This window comes from Rhinolophus hipposideros, assembly GCF_964194185.1.
Source record: "Rhinolophus hipposideros genome assembly, chromosome: 24".
Classification (NCBI taxonomy): domain Eukaryota; kingdom Metazoa; phylum Chordata; class Mammalia; order Chiroptera; family Rhinolophidae; genus Rhinolophus; species Rhinolophus hipposideros.
In genome coordinates this window covers 5,503,541-5,524,885 of record NC_138070.1, presented here as the reverse complement: position 1 = coordinate 5,524,885, position 21,345 = coordinate 5,503,541, and the positions used below count along the sequence as shown (strand labels likewise).

Below are 21,345 nucleotides of genomic sequence, written 5' to 3'. Positions count from 1 at the left end.
GTACAATTGTTTATACAAACTCAACAAAGGTAAAACCGCGTCAGGGAAGGTCTAGGAAAACAACACCTTACGACAATGGCACTTATGAATGCATAACTGGACAACTGGGAAATAGCCGTTAGAAACCTTAAAAGAGAACTCAACTCACACTTCAAAGGAGAGAAAACAGGAAAAGAAAGGCTATGTTGGGCCATTTATTCTACTTCTTGACTCACCATATTAAATTAGATCTATGTAGAGAACAAGAGCTCATGCTGGAGCAAAACCCTCCTGAGTGCAAAGGCTGAAGTTGGAATTTCAAAATTTGAGAAAAAGGTGAATTCTATACAGAAGAAACTTGGCAAAGTGTCTTACGTCGACTATAATTTACATCTATGCACAACATGCTTATGTAACTTCTTGACATACAAAGCAGCCTCTCAGCTTCCAGATAAACATGCTTTTAAATGGAAGGTCTCAGTCTGCTTCGCCAGATCTGGGCACATGTGCAGATGGATTATTTGTGTTGATGAAGTACAGGTTAAGTTCTCTCCTACCTTAAGGAAATCAGGAAAGTTGGCAATCATAAAACAAAAACACTGGTATGCATTCAGACCTTGCATAAATAACTTTTAAACAATTTGTACAAAAATAGTTCTGCGTAATGTAAGAGTTAACAAAACCAAACAAATATGTCAAGATGGCAGATGTGGTGTGTGGTCCACTTTATGCTGACACCCAAAACCCTGGAGTTGCAAGGAATAAGGTGGCCAAAATAAAACACCACCACAAAACAAACAAAAAACACCTCTCCTAAGCTCATGCTTTGATAAGAGAATTTATCCAAAGTCCATCCTCCTCTTCAACAGGAATGTCTTCTTGGTAAAGGCCGCCTTAGAAATGGTCCAGGAAGCAGTGCAGTTACGATTCAGACCAAGGGAAAGCGTCCGGCTCATCATCCCCGGGTGGGGGAACGGCTTATCCCTCAGCAAGACTTGCAAAATGGAATCGTTCTGTGGTGTGTTATCCCAGGTTCCAAATGGAAAATAAAAGCCCTAGTTTTTGTAAAGTCTTTTATCCTCCCCTGCCACGTCCCTTCCCCCTTCCCCACCCTGTATTTACACACTAGTCCTTCGACTAACTCAGTTTTTGCAGGAGTTTTTCTTCCACTTGCCCAAACTGGACACTCACAGACATTTCAGCTATGAACTGCTCACAGCCTTCCTTGGTAACTTGCTTGCAGTACCTCAGGTCAATATGACAGATATTTCCACAGCGTTTGAAGAAGGACAGGCACTGGTCAGTGACCTTATTACAGTCTACAGGAAAGAGGAAACAATGTGAGGTGGAAGGAGCGTGGAGCCCAAAAGTCCCCCCAAAGCCCAGGAGCTCAGTAATTGAGAAACGGGACTGAACTTGAGCATATTGCAGCCCCTGGTGCCCTAAGGAAAATGACTTGCTTGAAAGCTCTCTTCAAAGGGGGCCTGGTTTCATCTACCAATTTGAAAGAAAGGTTAACATATGCTTGAAAAGCATTCAGACTGTTCCAAGCAAAACCACTTAGAATCTTCTACCTTTGTATGTACATGGTCTCATGTAAACAGGTCTCCTGTGTGTTGTAAAGATAGGATCACAGATATGTTAACTAGCTTGCTTTTCCCATGTTACATTGCTGACGACCTCTCTGCACATTATTGTGTGTGCACTTATCTGCTTATATTCTTCAGATACATTCCAGGGGAGAAATGCTAGGTGGGAAAGAGAATGTCTGGTCATCTTGGGATCCTTTTTGCTTGTGGGCAGCAGTGCATCAGAGTGAGACACAGCCAGCCTGCCAGCCCTTTTACTGCAAGGTCTCCTGAAACCAATGTGCTAGAAGGGGCTGGGGAGAGTCTCCACAGAGAGCAAAACCAGAAGTCAGAATCCTTTGTCATGCACCCTACAACCGTGTATTTCTATCTATTTGTACTTTGATTCCGTCATACTCTTTTTTAGAACTGAATTCGCCGTCAACTGGCTTCAATGCCAGTTAGCATCTCACTGAGACTCAGTGTCCCCACTCTGAGCAGGATGAATGATTCATCTCAATGGTGTTAACCTTGAAACCTTTGCTTGTCATCAGTCGTATCCACACGTTCAATTTTCTACTAAATTGAGTAGGAATAAAAACAGTAAGGGCAAGCTGCAGTAATGCATACGAAGCTGGTGCTCCCTCTGTCTTATCAAAGTCCCTGCAGATTAGGAGGTGGCATAAAGAAGTAAAATCATAGCACCACGTGAGTTACCAAAGAACCGACCACCTTTATACAAGTAGCCCCTTTCAGATAATCTCAGGTCAGCACAAAATCTTTGCACACACACATTCTTGGATGCACATTTCAGACAAGGTAAACAACCTGATTTCATAAAGGCAGGTGGGGAGTTGAGATGGGGGAGGGGGAGAAGCTGAAGACTCAGGACTGACGTGACCTAAAGCGGGTCCCTGAGGGATCCAGAAATGGTTGCCAGCGGAGGGGAGCACCCGTGAGGTGTGGAGGCCCATTCAGAGTGTGCTGCTACACTCAGCACTGCCACTGCTGAGAACACCCTAAAGATGAGCACGATTATGTTGTCACAGCGGGAGATGTACAAAGTACATAACCATCACCTATGTGGTTTTCTTGCCAAAAGTGTCTAACTGGAATCTAAACAAGCCTCTGGAACTAACTGGCAATTTAAGGAAATACAGGAGATTTGAGTGCAAGCTAAAGGATACCATGAAGACAGTAAACTCAAATGTGGGACATTTTGGAAGAAAATCACGCTGGGTCAGTTCAAAGGTCAATGTTGGGGGCCGGGAGAAGACTACATGGATGGTTCTAGAATAAGAGATTACTTTGGTTGTCTTAACTCTTTAATCTTTTCCTTTGGTGTGACAGTGTTATTACTGTACTTATGTGGGGAAAATGTCACACTTAGAAAGTGCATGCTGAAGTATCTAGGTGTTTATGGGTAAAGTGTCACAATGTTTGCAATTTTCAAATCACTAAACAAAAAAAGGGTCTATATCAAACAATGTGGCCTATAAAGATGAACTCCTACAAAACACATTCTAGACAGATCAATGCATTAAATTTTATAAAGTGATCCTTAGGAAAAGAAGTAGAATTATCTCTGCTTGCAGATAACATGATTTTATATGTGAAAACTGTAAAATTACACACTACTAGTTCTAAATGAATTTAGCAAAGTTGCAGGATACAAAATAAACACAAAAATTGGTTGCATTTTTCAATATACTAACAAATGAACACTCTGAAAGAAAACTGTAACAATTCCATTTACAATAGCATCAAAAATAACACTTAGGATTAAATTTAACAAAGGAAGTGAAAGACTTATACACTGAAAATTTAAAGACATTGCTGAAAGAAATTAAAGAAGATATAAATAAATGGTAAGACATCCCATACTGATGGACTGAAAGACTTAATTTTGTTAAAGTATCAATACTACCCATAGCAATCTGTAGATTCAATGAAATTGCTATAAAATACCAACAGTATTTTTGCAGAAATAGAAGAATCCATCATAAAATTTATGTAGAATTTTAAGGGGCCCTGAATTGCCAAACAATCTTGAAAAACCAAAAAAATTGGAGGACTTCCTGATTTCACAACTTTACTACAAAGCTGCAGTATGTGTTACAGATATACAGACCAATGGAATAGCAAAACAAACCCTCAAACGGTCAAATAATTTTTGACAGGGGCCAAAAAATTTAGTGGGGGAAAAGACAGACTTTTCAACAAATGGTGCTGGGAATACTGGATATCCACATGCAAAAGAACAAAGTTGAACCCCTACCTAACACCATATACTTAAAATTATCCAAAGACTTTTAGAATCGGAGCTAAAACTAGAAACTCTTTAGAAGAAAATGGGAAAATCTTCATGACCTTGAATTTGCCAATAATTTGTTAAACATGACACCCAAAGCACAGGCAAGCAACGAAAGAGAAAACAGATTGAACTTCATCAAAATTAAAAAACCTGTGCAAAGGACACCATCAAGAGAGTGAAAGACAACACAGAATGGGAGGAATATTCGCAAATTCATGTATCTGATAAAGAATTAATATGAAGAATACACATACAACTCTTACAACTCAACAACTAAAAACCTGATTAAAAAATGGGCAACAGATGTGAATAGACATTTCTTCAAAGATGATATACAAATGGCAAATAAGTAAATTAAAAGATACGCAACACCACTAATTATGAGGGAAATGCAAGTTGAAACTACATTAAGATCTTTCGTACCCATTAAAATGGCTATTTAAAAAAAAAGTGATAATAAAGATATAGAGAGAGTAAAGATGGAGAAATTGGAATCCTTGTGCACTAATACAAGTAACACATGTAAAATGGTTGAAGCTGGTGTGGAAAACAATATTCCTAAAATATTAAACACAGAACATATGATCCAGCTAATCCATTTCTGGGTGTATAGGCAGACCTCAGATATCGTGGGTATGGTCCCGAAGCACTGCAATAAAGCGAGTTACACAAATGTTTTGGTTTCTGCTGCATATATAGAAGTTATGTTTACATTATGCTGTAGTCTACTAAGTGTGCAATAGCATTATGTCTAAAACAATGAACATAATTTTAAATTATTGCAAAAAATGCTAACTATTATCTGAGCCTTCAGCAATTCGTAATCTTTTTGCTGGTGGAGGGTCTTACCTTCAATTTGTAAAAAAACCCCGCAATATCTGTGAAACACCATAAAACAAAATATGCCTGTATACCCAAAAGAACTGAAAGTGGGGACTCAAACAAGTATTTGTACACCCATGCTCATAGCGGAATTATTCACAACAGCCAAAAGATAGAAGCAAACCAAGTGTCGATTGATGGAAGACTGGATAAACAAAATGTGATCTATACATAGAATACCATTCAGCTTTAAAAAGGAAGGACATTCTGACACAGGCTACACCATGGTTGAACCTTGAAAACACGTGCTAACTACGTAAAATAAGCCAGTCACAAAAACAAAAAAAACAATTACTGTGTGATCCCACTAATATGAAGTAACTAGGGATCAGATTCACAGAAACAGATAGAATGGTGGGTGCCAGAGACAGGGAGAAGGGGGAACGGGGAGTTACTATATAGTGGGTGCAGCATTTCTGATGGGGTGAAGAAAAAGATCTCAAGATGGATGGCGGTAGCTGCTGTACAACAATGTGAGTGTACTTAATATGCTAATTAACTGTACACTTAAAAATGGTTAAAATGGTAAATTTTATGTGTATTTTACCACAATAATTTTTTTTAATTTTGAAAGCTGGAGAAGAGGTAACAATTCAGTAGACTTGAGTAAGCTTAACCTTAAACTGGCTGAAGGGAAAGAAGAGAAACAGATTTATTCTACAAAACACCTCAAAGATTCAGGTTCTGCAGCAACAGGTACATTGGAAGTGGGGCTGAAGAAAACCATCTGTGCAGGGGTTAGACACAGAAGGACTGGGTGAAAATCTGTGTAAGGAGCAACAGATGCCGAGACTCCCTTTCCCAGCAGCAGAGTGGAGTTTTAGTCTCTGATGGGTAAGAGAAAGTCTCTGGACTGGACGTAACCAGGAACCGTGGAGGGTAGGGGCACCCACTCAAAATCAGGGGGCTTTGGGGAAACGTACCTGCTGACTAGATCTCCTGCCAAGCCCCAGAACACTGGCAGCCTAGCCTGCACCCTCAAGGTGGGGACCTCACTCCTGACAATCTTGAGCAGCTGAAGAGGAAAGAATGAAAGACCTCACATATGAGTTTCCCCACAGAAACGATGCATGCTGACCACTGAGTAACTGTCCATCGCAGACCAGCTCCACCTCCAATTACGGTAAAGTGGACAACCACGCATCGACACTAAATCTAGGAGGGCCACTGACTGTACCTGAAGGAAACTATCTGTGCAGGAAGAAAATAAAACTATCAGTATCCTCAGGATGGAAAATACCTGGATTCAAAAAAACAAACCACTCTACGAAAGTTCAGAGGACAAAACAGCGGTAAAATTAAAAATATAGGTTGAACCATGAAACTGCCAACATTTGACTGTTTTGACCTATATAAACAGCAGCTTCCTATGGTTCAACCTAACGACAGAAGACATGAAAACCTCACTCTATGAACTGTGTGATAAAATGAAGGAAAACTCCCAGAAAATAGAGTAAAAAGACACAAAGGTAGAAGATGGGAGGGGAAATAAGATACCATAGGACTAGTAAAGAAAGAGAAAACTGAAGGGACGGAAATTAAATAATTCAAGGAAATTTCCCAGAACTGAAGGACTGAAAGGGCTCATGAGTATTCAGTGTGGTATTTTAAAACAGACTTAAAACAAGGCTCGTCATTGAGAACTGCAGAAAACTGGAAACATAAAGGGTTCTACGAACTTCCAAAATAGACTCACTGAGGGATGAAGAAACAAATGGTTTTGGACTTTGACTCTGGGCAAATATGGGGTATCAAGGAAAAGGGGTCCCCTTCACCAGACAGACCAAGGGAAGCCCTGAGATGGCAGCTGGGCAGCAGGCAGAAGCAGCCAGTTCAAAGAGTGCAGGAGTCCACAAGGAAAAAAGGGAAGGAAAGGAAGCCCAGGAGGATGGTCTACAAAACTGTCAGGGCCCCGGTGAGTGGGGCAAAACTAGTACTCAGGTCTGTTTAGAAACTCAGCAAACAAAAATGAGCCAATTATTAACTCTAGGGGAGAAAACTGCAAGAAAGGAAAACATACTCATAATACACAATTGGCCCAACAGTGGACAATACTTAGGTGACTGTAAACAATAGTGACTTAACCACAAATTAGAAAGCTGGAGAGAGTAAAAACGTTAAGAGTAGTAATTCGTGTGTTATACAAAACACTGAATGTCTGAATGGGAAAAAAAATAAAATCAAGAAGTAGCAACGCAAGTTTGCTATTTGGAAATATAGAGGTGAATACAGAAAGCACTTGAGTTGATGGTAGTTCCCTCCGGACGAGGTCAGGGTGGGGAGGGAAAAAGGCAAAGGGCTGGCTGCCTTGAGTATCCAATAAGTATTTCTAAGGAAATTCAGCCTAAATAACATATGCTGGACAACTGCGACTTCACTTTGTCACCAGGCCAGACCCTCCAACCAAGTTCAAGGACCCTGAAACGTGTCACATGCCACCCATTTCGTGGCGCAGATTTATTTTATCATTAACTCACCTAATACTGATGGGAAGGGAACACATCTGAAAAACAAATGAATCTGGAAGACACTGGATAAAGAGATTTGCCTTCACAACTCAACAAGAATGCAGAGATCTGCAAGTCCTGAGATGAAAAGGTGACCTGAATGGACTGCGGTGGAAAACAAAATGCAAAAGAGGATTTACACAGCCACACATCACGGGCCACGCTGCAGGGAGGGGGTTCGTCCTGAGACCTCTGCTCCGCATACACAGCCACTAAAGTGGAATAAATAAAAAGCGCTCACTGGATACCAAGCGCTTAGAACACGACGTCGCTCAGGCAGCTAGCTCCAGCATCAATCCAAGACCACGAGCTGAAATGGGATCCTGGGAAACCTCCCGCAATATGGCTCTCTGTCCTCTGCCTCCAGGGCGTGGGACAACCCTGCACCAAAACTGAGGAGAAATGTTTTCCTAGTCACGTAGGGACAGAATTATCTCGTGCCGTCCAAACTTCCCTGCTCCCGCTTAAAGTGGCACTGGGAACAGGAAGGTTTTTGTCAGGCATGGATGTAGGATGTAAAGAGGCAAACAACTAAACAGCAAGTGAGTCCTGATGAAGCAAAACACAAGACTGGATTGTGTCAAAATGTAATTTTGACACAAGACTGGATTGTGTCAAAATGTAATTTAAATGAGATACTTAAATTATTGCTTGGTAAACTTCTGCAGGTTTCGTTTCTTCTTTTTTTGTTTTTGGTCTCGTCTAAAGCTTACAGACCCAATGCAGCCATCCTTATGCTTTCAGACCAGTACTGGGTTAGCTGGGCTGAGAACGGGCAGTGTTGAGAACTGTCCACCTCACTGTCCCTCACGTCCCAGGTCCTTAAGAACCGACTCCGGCCCCACTAACAAGCAGATTCCACTGCGTGTGTGACAGGTACAGAAGCCTAAGGGCACCAGCTGTGGGGTTTCCTGCGTCTCAGCCACCGGCCCTTTGACAGCAGGGTCGGGAGTCATAGAGGAACCAAGCCTCCCCCTCCGCCTGCTGAACCTGCTCGCCTGGCCCGGCCTCACTGCCCAGCGCTGCCACCCCCTGCTGCCAGGTGCCAGCCCACCCGCAGCACTGACAGAAGCTTCCCGGCAATGTGTGTCAGGTCAGAAACCACAGTTACGTGCGCGCTCAGTGCTACCAGCACTGCTTTCTCGGTAGCGATTATTACAAATCCGGCAGTAACTTCTTTGTTTAACATGTTTCCCCTCTACATTAGGCTGTGTGTCTGATGCGATCACTGGCATGTCCCAGCACCTGACCCTGCGCCACTGTGACAGCAGGCGCACAAATGTGGAATTCCCCGCCCATCCCAGGGGGCACCCCCAACTGACCTGACAGGTTGATTTCAGTTAAGGAGTCTCGGGTGGTGGTGCCCACAGCAGTGAGCAGGTTGATGGACTGGTCAGTAACATGGTTACAGTAACTAAGGTGGAGCTTAGAGAGCAGGGGCATATGGCGAATGATGAGCCTCAGGGAGGCATCCGTGATGTCCAGGCCGGCGAGACGCAGCTCCACGATGTTCCGGAGCTTGCTCCGATTGTCCATCTGACCTGGGGGGCAGGGAGCAGGCAACACATCAGCCTGACAAGCCTTGAAAGGCCTACTGGCCAAGTGTTAACACTTGGGTTTCATTTTGCCGTTTCCCCCCAAAAAATCAGAAGTAGTTCCAACATTTAAAAGTCAGAAGATTCCACATCGAATTTTACACTTCTAGGTTCTTGAAAAATCAGGCGACCTGGAAACACAGAGCCCCCATTTCCACCCAGCAGTCCTGGGCCAATAGCGCCGAGCCAGCACAGCAGCCCTGGGTCCCGCTTTCCTCATGTGAACTACTGGCAGGGAGCAGTAACTCCCAAGACCCTCTGTGAGACGCTGTCCAACCACACGGACCCCGATGCCCTCAGGGACCTGAAGCCGACGCAGTCAGATGTACGCAGAGGCCCGAGTAGGTGTGCACGAGCCCCCTGGCACCCGAAGCCGAGAACATGGCAGCTGGGACTCATGTCTGTGTCCTCTGGAGAAGCTCTGAGGCCAGAGGAGGCTTGAGGACGCGCATGCCTGACAGGGAGGGTCTGTGGCGAAATCCAGCTCAGTTATACCCTCCCAGTGACCCCCCTGGCCACTCACCTGGCCTGTTATCCGTGGGTGGGGATAGGAGATCCCGCATCTGGGCATCCTTTAGCCCTTCTACCCACTGGACATCCAAGGTCCGGAGCAACGGACAACTGGAGCTACAGAGGGCTGAGACCGCGATCCATGAACAGCCCGACAGCACCAAGTCTCGGAGCCCTAGGGGGCAGAGAAGGGGGTGGCAGGTCAGGTGACACACCCCAGACCCCACTCCTGCACACCTGGGGGCCTTAGCCCAGTGCTCACCAGGCAACCGGTTGATGAGCCAGCTCAGCTGTTTCTTGGAGATATTGGTCCAGCTGAGGTCCAGCGAGACAGGCTGGCGCCGGATGATGCCGCTCAGCATCAGGGGCGTGATGGACTTGCAGTGGTTCAGATCGATGCGGGTCCACAACCGCTTATCACAGCACCTGGAGGCCAGGCCAGCAGAGGGGGCACCGTCAGAAAGGAGGATCACGAGGGGAGCCCCTGCACAGCTGTGCTAACTCCCCGCCTACCTAGCTCGGGAGGTGGCTCCTTACTCCACTCTCTGGCACCTTCTCTGCTTAACTCCCATCTGCCGCACATGGGCAACACTGCCACAGGGGCCCCATGGAAGGCAGTGGTACCTGCTCTCCATCAAGTCCTTACTGGGGGATTTACTATGCCCTCTCTACACCATCGCTCAAAACAGCCTGCGGGGCAGGCATCAGACCCATTCACAGATCAAGGTAAATGACTCGGCCACAAAGCTAGGAAGTATCAAAGCTGCCATTAAGGTCACTAACTGGCTCCCTTGCTGTGAACCTGGGCTGACACTTTAAGGACACGACTCCAGCTTGTCCTCAGTTCATCTCCCAAGAAGCAAAATCAGAGACGCAAATAGGGTTCACCTCTTCTGACAAGACCAGACTGACTGGAATGACGTAACTGCCTGGAACTCTTTGAGGAGGATAATTAAGCTCGAATGGCCTTAGAAGGAGTGTGACGAGTGACTCAGGTGGGACACATGTCACACTTGCACCATCCCTAGTGTAGCCTAAGCCTCAGCCGAGAGGCCGACAGGGCCAGTCTCCCGCTGCCTCCCGGTCCGAGCTTGGCCAGCGGCTGCTCACCAGCGGTTCCAGGTCCTGCAGACCCGCATGCAGACACATAGGTCTTGGTGGCTGAGGTAGCTGAAGACGGCCATCCACACCTCCCTGTGCATGACGTGGGCCGCCCCATCATCCAGGGGCAGCGAGTCGGGCGGGGGGCTGATGGGCGGCGGCCGGATCACGTGCCGCTCCATCTGGATGCACTTGGGTGGGGACACAGAGGGAGGGGGCCGGGAGATGACACGGGGCGGGCTGCGCAGGCCAGGCCCCAGCTGGTGCCGCAGCTCCCGAGAGGGGCCGTTGAGCCCCTTGCTGAAGCGGTGGGGGCGTTCGCAGATGCCCAGGGGCCGCTTGGGCTCCTCGTTCTCACTCTCAGGCTCCGACTTGATGGGCTGGTGGTTCTCGTTGGCCAGGCTGCTCTCGGTTTTCTGGATCTCCTGGTTGAGCTCCTTGCTCAGCTCCTTGCTCAGCTCCTTGTTGGGGAGCCGCCGTTTCCGGCGCATCTTCACCTTCTTCTTCTTCTCCTCGGGGCCCTCAGCCCCCTCGGTGCTGGGCCCGGCTGTGGGGGAGCTAGAGCGGGAGTGGTCGCTCTCCCTGGTCTTGGGGGGCGCCTCGGGCAGATCATCCTCCGGCTCCTGCTTGAAGCGCGGAAGCGGCTTGTTGGCTAGAGCCATCCGGTCCTCGGCGTTCTTCCAGGACCGTCGCTGAGGGAGGGGGAGCGAGGGCAGGTAAGCCCCGGCTTAGGGCTCTGCCCACCCAGGCCCCCCGAACCCTTCTCCCGGGACCCACTGCACCAGGCCTAGGGTGAAGGGAGGAGCAGATGGTACCTTTTTCCTGAAAAGCTTATCTTCTTTGCCAGGTTTTAGCTGTCACAGGAAAGAAAGGATGCAGAGCTTGCTCCCCGGGCTGGTAGGATGTGGTTCCCTCCACACCCAACCTCACCACCAGTCCAGTCTCTAGAGCAGGGGCTAGAGGGGTGCCTTCCCTACAAATCCCATCTCCTCCACTCCGACAGACCACTGGGCCCTCCCGCTGGTTTTAAGAATCTGGAAGTGGAGGAGTGCGGTCGAATTGTTCCCACCCAATTGACCTCCCACCCTTGACCAGAGCCAGAGCTATGCAGTGGCCTGTTCAGGTTGAGACTTGGCCCTGGGAGCCAGTCCTGGGGGCAGAGCCTGCAGATTCCCAGCCGAGCCTTAATGGCTAAAGCTGGGAGAAGACGACCAGGCGCCACCTCGTGGCTGATGCTGGAAGGGCCGGTGGGAGGAGCTGGGCCGCCGGGATCCTCCGAGGTTCCCCGATCTGCAGGGCTTCCCCGCGCAGCTTCAGCTTCCCAGGCCTCACGCCAGAACCACGAGCCAGAGACCTGGGCTGAGGCCTGGGAAGCTCCGGGGCACGGGCGCCTGGGAGCGGCTGCGGCATTGGGCTGGAGGACCAGTGGGGCGGGGGCGGGGAAGGCCCAGGCTCGCAAGTCCCCAAGGCCTCGGGAGGGCGGGGCGACGTGGGAGCACCTGCTGCTGGAAGTAAGTGAGGCTGGATCTCCACCAAGGGCTGAGGCTGCTGCCTAGAGGGGGCCTCGGCGAGAGGTGAGAGGAGGAACCAGGGGACGTTTGAAGCGTCGAGGCCTAAAGGGGAGGGAAGAGGAGTGACTCGCTGGCTACCCCTCCTCTGGGGCCGGGCGCTCAGGGCTGAGGTGACTTGCTCAGAGCAGCCGCAGGCCAGGGTCCCGAGTTCTCCCCACGGCCCCTCCACGCCCCCTCACCCCTGCACCCCGGACCAGACCGGCCAGGCCAGGCCACCCGGCGCCTCGCCCCTCCCAGTCCGTACTCGCTTGCGTCCACTGGGCTCTTGGGGCTTCTCGTATTTCCGCTTCCTCCTCAGGTGCACGTCGTCCGACTTTCGGCGCAGGATACCGTCAGGGGGCACCTTCTTGGGGTGCTCGTCCGACCTGCGCCGGGGAGCCTCCTCACACTCACTCCGCCGCTTGGCAGGCTCCTGCCCTTCCTTGTTGTCCCGGTTCATCTTCTGCTCCTTAAGCAGGGAGCCGGGTAGGTTGGAGGCGTACTTAAAGCCAGGGCCACGCTTTTGCTTGTAGGCCAAAAAGAGAGAAGGGACAAACGAACTGTATATCTTTGGACGAGCTGCACCCTCCCCCAGCCCGCGTGCACCCTACCGGCATCAGGCAAATGATGCAGGGACAGGCTGGGCCTGGGAAAGCCAAGGTCTGTCCCTCCCGGGCTGGCCCCTGGACTGGGACGCCGACACTCACTTTCCCGGTCTTGCCAGCGTGGTTACACTTGGGACACTCCCAGCAGTTGGGAAGCTCATCATTGACCACGCCCTCTGACTCCTTAATCTGCAAGCGACAAGGCCAGTCACCAGACAGGGAGGGGAGGGGGCAGGAACATTAACACCCCAGTCCCAAATGCCACTGCCATCCCACCTTTGGCCAAAAGGAGACAAGAGTGGAACCAGGTGGCTCTGGATTCAGGCTCAAAGCTGTATTCTGCCTCCCACGAGTTCAGTGACCCTGCGCCAGTCACTGCACCCCCCTGGGCCAATGCCCCCATCCTGGATCTGGGGGGTCCCTATCTCACCAGGGCCCTGTGAGAACGCGATGAAATAACCAGGTAGAGCAATTAGCTCAGGGCCTGGTGCCCAGAAGGACCCAACAAATTGTTCAGTCATTTCGCACCCCGTACTGGGTGCTGTTCTGGCCCCGGTGGCGCTTCTGATCTGGGAGAGAGACAAGCAAGCAGGTGACGACAACATGAAGGTCTGACTGCCAAGGCGAGGGAACGTCAGAGCCCCCTTCAGGGTGGGTGGTGTGTGTGGCATCAAAACAAACCCCCACTGCCTCCACAGAGGGAAAGGGACCACTTCAGGGCTGAGGTACCATTGGGGGCAGGCCCAACCTGATCTCGGAGACACAGACACACACGGCTGACACCTGGGCTGACAGGAAGGTACAGGTATGATGACATTCTCTTGGGACAGAAGCTTGTGCCAACCCAGAGCGGTCTCTTTCTTTCAAAGGAAGAACCTGTTACCCAAGACAGGCAGGTCCAGCATGGCGGTCCCCAGGAAAAGGCTGGCCGGCCCTGGACACACCAAGGGCAGGTCCCTGGCGCACAGGAACAGGAGCACAACCTTTCGTTGTTACCAGACCGGCCCTCACCTGGCTGGCCCTGTTCTCTCAGAAGCCCCGAGCGTGGGTTCCAGCAAGCAGCCTAACTGCCCAGTCTGTCCTGCTGGCCCAGGAGCAAGCCTCTGGGAACTCTCCGTGGCTCTGAGGTATGGAGGTGGGGTGGGAGGGTGGCCATTCCCTCACAGACACGAGCGAAAGGTCTGAACTATCCAGACCCTTCTCGCCCCCAGCTCATCACCTGACACACAGAATCCCCCAGCTTTGGGGGTCTTCCAGGGAAAGATGCTAAACACCTGCCCTGCCCTGGGCCCAGCGGCAGCCCTCCCACAGGCGCTGGGTGGGGGTGTGGAGCAGCACAGGCAGGTCCCCGGGGATGGCTCACCTTAAGGCATCCGGGGTGGATGATTTCATTGCAGATGGAGCACTCCATGAGCATGAGGTTAAACTTGCCTTCTTCCTCTTCTACTGTGTCCTCTTTCCCCGCCTCGCCACACACTAGGCACACAGCGGTGTGGGGCAGCACTGGCTGGAGAGCCGGGGAGAGCAGAAAAGTCAGCAAGGGCCAGACCCCCGTGGGCAATGGGTCAAGTGCCATAAGTAGCTCTCGGGCCTGCCAGGGGATAGCAGAGAACTGGCCTGGCACTGCCATCCATCCATCCATCCATCCACTCACTCACTCATCAGGCTCCTACTACCTCTACGCGCCAGGTACTGCTCTAAGTGCTGGGAATATAGCAATGAATAAGAGAGAGAAACACCTCTGTTGCCTGAGCTTACATCTTAGTGGAGGGGGGACAAAATGGGGAATGATACAGTATATCACATGGTAACAAGGGAAATGGAGAAAACTACAGCAAGGAGGGCCAGGGTAAGAGGTGGGGGTGCGGTAATCTGAAATGTGGAGGTCAGAGACAGCCTCACATTTGAGGCTGGGGGGTGAACCAAGCCCAGATCTGTGGGGGCTGAGGCTGCATCTCACCAGCGGGTATCAAAGCAGAGCCCATGGACTCGGAGGTCCCCACGACCTTTACAGGGAGGCCTGGGAGGTGAAGACTCCGTTCAGAATAATACTAAGACGATACTTGTCCTTCTCGCTGTGCTGACATTTGCATGGCTAACTGGTGGCACTAGTTGGGGCAGGGCTCCCAAGCGTGCTGGCAATCATTGGGCGACTCCTGGCCACACACTCATGAAAAAGATCACCCGTTTCATTGAAGAGCGTCTCTGATGAAGCAGTCAAAATTATTCATTTCATTCAAACTTTGACCTTTGATCCTTTCTATATTCTGCGTGACAAAAGAGGAAGTGTGCACCGAGCACTTCTGTGGCATACCAAAGGACGATGGCTATCTGAAGGAAAAGCACCCGCGTGGCCAAGTTGGGGGATGACTTGGCCACTTTTTCCACAGAACATCATTTTACTTAGAAGAAGTACTGATTTAAAAACACAAAACAAAACATGGGTATTGGCATATTTTCTCAAAGATGAAACAAGTAAGCCTATCACTTGTAGAAAAATAGCTTACAGCATGTGTTGCAAATGATAAAATTCTAATTTTCAAACAAAACTTAGAATTTTAGAAAACACGTTAGCCACCACCAACTGGACAGCTTCCCTATACCCGATACCTATAACTTCCCTATACATATACCTATATATGACAAGGCGGGTGGTGAGAACACATGTGGCTTGGTTTTGGTTTACACTGTACAATGCTATGCACCAGGTATTTAGAAAATCTGTGTAACTCCGGTGAGCCAGTATTTTCCATATGGCCAATGCATGACGTTACAACATTGTGTTTGAACAAATGAGCTATTCAATGGGCAGCAAAGACTAATGAACTTTAATGTAACAGTATGAAAAATTTGTTGATACAGTTTCAGATTCCACATTACAACTAACCTTTAAGAAATTGCCATCATATTCTTTCTGGGGGAGTACCAGAAAAGAATAGGGAAGGACTATTAAAATACTCCCTTTCCAACTACCTGAGTGAGGCCAGATTTTACTCATATACCGTGTTTCCCCGAAAATAAGACCTAGCTGGACAATCAGCTCTAATGTGTCTTTTGATGCAAAAATTAATATAAGACCCATATCATATCAGTATTATATGATATGTTATACATTATACCCGGTCTTACATTATATAAGACACAGTCATATGATATGATATGATACCTAGTATTATATATTATATATTACATAAGACCCAGTCTTATAGTAGAATAAGACCGGGTCTTGTATTAATTTTTTCTCCAAACGACGCATTAGAGCTGATTGTCCAGCTAGGTCTTATTTTCAGGGAAACACGGTAGTTCCTCCAAAACAACATATTGCAACAGAAGAATTATAAAAATAAATAGGAAAAGCCAGGTTTTTTACAATGAACCAGACATAAAAGAGATTTACGAGAACATATGAGTAAACAATGCCATTCTCCCTACTAATTTTTGTTTTGGAAGAGGTAGTTATTTCTCATAGGAATGTTAACATGTAGTGAGTTTATTTTTAAATGAATTGAAAATATTTTCTGTATTTCCCAGTATTAATTTTGAATATAGTAATATTAATAAATAACTCATATAAGCAAAAGGTCTTTGGGGTCTTCATGATTTTTAAGAGGGTACAGGGGTCCTGAAACCACAAAGTTTGAGAACTGGTGTACTAGGCTGTAAAACCCTACCCTTCCACTCTGCCCCATACATGCCTGTCTCCCAGCACCGGATATAGGACCCAGGATCCAGAGGAAACACAGGCAATTTTTACTAATCTGAGTGAGAGGAGCTTCAAATAAACTGGGATATTACTCTCCACCGTATCCCAGTGAAGAAGCCCACAAAATGGATCAAACATTTAAATTAAAAGAAATAGAACACTGAAGGTCAAAGAGTAACTGTTCCTTCAACAAATACTTAATAAACATCTGCTAAAGCCTAAAGCAAGTGGCCGAGAGGGGAACAGTGACAAGGGAGAGGGCTGCTTCCTCAAGGTGTTTGGGATGAGGAAGACAGACCGTGCTGAAATCCTAGGAAAACACGGAGAAGTCATGTGCAAGTGTTATCAGAAGCAGCAGAGGCTGGCTGCTGGAGCAACTCGCAGGCCAGGGAATTTGGGCTCCTGCAGGCAGCGGGAAGAGGGGAGCGAAGCTAGACTGGAACTGGGAGCACTGGTCTACCATGGGGTAGGAGGCTGACTGAAGAAGGTGATGAGAAGTAGAAACAGAAGTGAAGCTGCTGCAGAGATCCACGAGGGAGACCCAGGTGCTGTAGATGGTGCTGGACAGTGGGAAGGGAGAATGTCTGTGGAGGAAGCCTCGTGGAGAGGGGAGGGGCAAAGGGAAGGTGCGTACGGGAGAGGGAGGCTCTGGCACATCAAAAGAGAAGGGCCTGGAAAAGGAAGAGAGGTGAGCCTGTCAGAGATGGGTAAAACATGGCAGGAAGTATCCCAACAAAGTGGAGAGGCTAGAATAAGAGTAAGAAGGTCCCCGAGGGTCAGGCCAAGTCAGCAGTTGCTACCAGTTCCAGAAGCCACATCAGGGTGGGGAAAAGACACCGAAGTGAGGTTTCCTTCAACCAGCACTGACTGCCAGGCAGCAGCCTAGCGTCAGAGCTGCAAAGACTAGGTGACAGCAGACAGGTTTCCTGTAACGGCCCGGACACTGCATGCAGGGAGGGGGTGGCAGACAACAGCGCTAACGAGGAGACAGTCCTGGGTCACTGCCAACATGCCAAGTTTTAGGTGACACTGTTCAAAACCAACAGTCCCTATAGATGACCTCACTTAAATCCCGACAAGGCAACGAGTCACATGGACCCTTGCTCCAGAAAAATGCACACACACACACAGGCACACAGATAAAAATCTGTATTTAATTTCAAGGGAGAGCTCAAATTCTCTGAAATCCATTCAAATGACCTGGGTACAGTACAGGTAACAAAAACACAAGCAGTGAAACTTAAAAAACTTCTGCACAGCAAAGGAAACAACCAACAAAGCTTTGAAAAGGCAGCCTATGGAGTGGGAGGAAATATTTACAAACCATGTATCTGACAAGGGGCTAATGTCCAGATTATATGAAGAACTGCTACAACAACAAAAATACAAACGATTCAATTTTTAAAAATGGGCAAAGGACTTCCACAGGCATTTCTCCAAAGAAGCTACTACACAAGATGGCCAACAAACAGGAAAAGACGCTCAACACCACTAACCATCAGGGAAATGCAAATCAAAGCTATAATGAGGTATCACCTCGCACCCATTAAGATAGCCATTATCAAAACTCCAGAAAATAACAAGAAACTGTCGCGATACACAAGAAATGCAGACAAATGGGAACCCTTGTACACTGCTGGTGGGAAAGTAAAATGGAGCAGCCTCTCTGGAAAACAGTGTTTAATTTTTAACAATTAAAAATAGAATTATCGAATGACCCAGTAATCCCACTTCTGGCTATATATACAAAAGAATTCAAAAAAGGACCTCGGAGATATTGGCACACCCATGTTCATTGCAGCTCTATTCACAACAGCCAAGAGTCCGTGGAAGCCACCAAAATGCCCAACAACAGATGAATGGGGGAAGAAAACACAGTATAAATATACAAAGGAATACTATTCAGCCTTTAAAAAGAAGGAAATGCTGTCACACGCTACAAAGTGGATGAACCTTGAAGACATCATGCTGCGTGAAATAAGCCAGTCATAGAAGGAGAAATCCTGTTTGATTCCACTTACACCAGGTGTTTAAAGTAATCCCAACTGAGAAACAGAAAGTAGAAACAGAAAGTAGAAAGGTGGCTGCCCAGGGCTGGGGGAGGGGGAGGAGGAAAGAGGCGGAGCCGTTCCATGCACCCAGTTTCCACTTGGCAAGATGAAAATGTTCTAGAGATCAGTTTTCATGACAATGGGCATATAGGTAATGTGACTGTACTGTAATTTAAAAATGGTTAAGATGGTAAATTTTACGTTATCTATTTTTACTACCCACCCACAGCCAAAAACCACAGGCAATGTGTGTGGAGGGAGAAGGGGAAGGTGGCCCTGTGCCTGCAGGGGCACCACAGACAGGGAGAAAGGCTCCCGCCAGGCTGGCCTGCAGAGGAGCCTGCTTTCACATGGGAGCACGGACACCATTCCCCCCACATGGAGGAGCGGGGGCCCTGAAAGCAGTGCCCCAGGGAAAGCACAGTGTGTGGGGGGGTGTGCCTGCGCAGACCCTGGGCATGCCAAGCTGTCAGCGTCTGCACCCACTGCCCGTCCTGGGGCAGCACGAGTGGCGGGGAGAGGCATCAGGGGACTGGCCAGGCTCTCCAGGGCCCCAATCCTGGGCACCATAAATCAGTCCCCCTGATCCAGGGCAGCCCTTCCAGGAGGGGCACTGACCTCCCACCCAGACCTCTGACTTTGAAGACAGGACAGGAAGGAAGGGCGGGAGGGAGGGCCTAGAACCGTCTTGAACTGAACCATAAATGTTGGCAATAAGGTCACAGACAGGACAGGCTGCCCTGACATCTGCAGTGGCAGACACTTCAAAGCCCCCAGTCGTCTAGGGAAGGAAGGAGTTGTAAGATCATCAGACGTTGAAGGAAACGGAGCCCGAGCACGTGGCAGGCCCACCCCGAGTCCGCGGGTGGAATCTGAAAACAGCACTCCTCTTCCTCAGGGAGCATCTCTCAGGAGTTTCTGCCGCTGAAACACTCCTTAAGCAGAGGGACTGGGCAGACCAACAGGTAGAGGGGGCCAGGGTCCTGGAGGAAAAGGGCCGAGGGCGGGGCACCCCCCCCCCCCCCCCCCCCGCGCACTCACCGCGATGCACTGCCGCATAATACAGCTCTGCTTCATGCGCCCGGGGCCCCCGAACTTCTTCATGTCCTTGCAGAAGTGGCACTCCCCGCACTCGGTCCGCAGGCAGGCCTCGCACTTGCGGCATCGCGTCCGGCGCCGGCGAGCTCCCGCCGTGGTCCGGTTGGCGGCCAACTTCACCGCGGAGGCCGGGCCCAGCTTCCCCTTGGGCCGCCCTACCGCCCGGTTCTGCGGGAGAACACACAGGACTGGTGAAACTCCAGGCTGCAGGGCTGGTCAGACGCCCCGCTGATGGTGCCCCCCAGGGGGTAACCCCAGGACCTCAGAATGTGACCTTCTTTCCGGAGGCAACCAAAGTAAAGCCAAGTCATTAGGGGGTCCTAATCCAACACGGCCAGTGTCCTGAGGAAAGGGGGGAATTTGGACATAGGCAGAGGAATCATATGTGAAGACGCAGGCAGAAGACGGCCACGTGACCGGAGTGACGCCGGCAAGCTGAGAAATGCCCAGGACTTCCAGGGAAGTCCAGAAGCTGGAGGAAGCAAGCAGCCTCCCCTAGGGCCTTCCGAGGGAGCATGGCCCTGTCGGCACCTTGACCTCAGACGTCTAGTCACCTGACCTGGGAGAGAATGAAGTTTGCTTTAAGCCACCCCGTTTGTGGTGCTTCATCATGGCAGCCCCAGGAAAGGAAGGCAGAGGGCGTCCTGGTTTCTGAGGGCAGCATGGCCCTGGCTCCAGTCACTTTCGTGGCCCCAAAGTCAGGCCAGGCCCCGTGACTTGTGCTTCCCCAGAGACTACGCAGGGCCACGCGATCAGGCCCTGTCCCCTCTGCCAGGAACACCCACCCTGCCCAGTGGGCTAACACCTCCTCACCCTGCAGGACCCAGTGTGCACAATGCTTTCTACGGCAGCCCTCCCTGAGCACCCGGCACTGCCAGGCCCCTCACAGCACTTCTCATAATTGTCTGGTCTTCTGCAGGCCTTCCCTTTGAGACAGGAAGCTTAAGAAGGCAGTTATCAAGGGTGTCTTGTCACCACTGTCCCTCAACAAGATGACGGGTGCATGTAGACATGCTCAAGAAACCAACAAACCCCAGGAGAATGAGACAGTAACCCTAAGGAACCTTGACTTCTGAGACCGTCTCTAAATGGGTTCCAAATCCATCTTACGTGGTGACTCAGAAGGAAACAGAGACAGGTAGTGTAAATGCTACACAGGGAACGAGCCAGCTGCAGGGCCTGCTCTGAGCTCCTTACATCCTGCCACTGGCCTCCGCGCCCTGCACACCCGCTTCTGTGCTGCAGCTCCTGTCTGCAGCGGTGTCCTGTCCCCCGGGGACTGAGGGAGGGAGGATCGGAATGATAGAGTATGTCTCGTCTGAAGCACCTGAGTAGCACAAGTTTGCTGAGAAATGGTTCATCCCCCTGTCAGGGAGACACACTATGCACCCCAAAACTTCTGATCTAAATGGCATGTACTGCGCAAAGCCCCTTCTCAGCCAGTTCAACAAGCTCAGTCCATCCCAGCCTTTCCATTTAAATTGCTTGTCATACTTGGATCCTTAAACAAAATCGTATCCTCTTGTTAGCTCCCGGGCACAGCAGGATGGTTACACTGTACCTCCTTCCAGAGACCTTCCGCCCCCACAACACACACTGCAACTCCCCCAACACCACAGGTGCTATCTAGAAACGTACAACCCCATCAGGAAGAAAAACAGTCAGTCCACCTTGCTCCGTGCATAAAGCCTCACCGTCATCAATCTTCTGCTGCTGGCCCCTGCGGAGAGCTCAAAGTCTCATATGCACCGTCCCACACGCACCTTCAGGTGTTGACACCTGAGTGGATCGTTCCCCCACGTTTATATTCGCAGCAGCCTGAAGCATTCAAGGAGAAGGCAAGGCCGCTGACGGCAGGAGGTGCCCACCTCACGCACCGCTG

General features: G+C 49.4%; 1 protein-coding gene across 4 annotated transcripts in view; it reads right to left on the bottom strand.

Annotated features, from left to right (window-relative positions):
- KDM2B (lysine demethylase 2B) overlaps window positions 1-21,345 on the bottom strand; it is a 109,007-nt gene continuing 87,662 nt past the window's right edge. For all 4 annotated transcript variants that reach the window (XM_081036727.1, XM_081036728.1, XM_081036729.1 and 1 more), the window contains 11 exons: window positions 19,407-19,631; window positions 13,975-14,118; window positions 12,714-12,800; window positions 12,272-12,532; window positions 11,956-12,069; window positions 11,272-11,310; window positions 10,466-11,148; window positions 9,618-9,781; window positions 9,369-9,530; window positions 8,573-8,791; window positions 1-1,298 (listed from right to left, as the gene is read on the bottom strand). In XM_081036727.1, coding sequence (XP_080892853.1) covers window positions 1,117-1,298; window positions 8,573-8,791; window positions 9,369-9,530; window positions 9,618-9,781; window positions 10,466-11,148; window positions 11,272-11,310; window positions 11,956-12,069; window positions 12,272-12,532; window positions 12,714-12,800; window positions 13,975-14,118; window positions 19,407-19,631 — 2,280 coding nt within the window. In that variant the 3' untranslated portion in view covers window positions 1-1,116. The remainder of the gene's footprint in view (window positions 1,299-8,572; window positions 8,792-9,368; window positions 9,531-9,617; window positions 9,782-10,465; window positions 11,149-11,271; window positions 11,311-11,955; window positions 12,070-12,271; window positions 12,533-12,713; window positions 12,801-13,974; window positions 14,119-19,406; window positions 19,632-21,345) is intronic.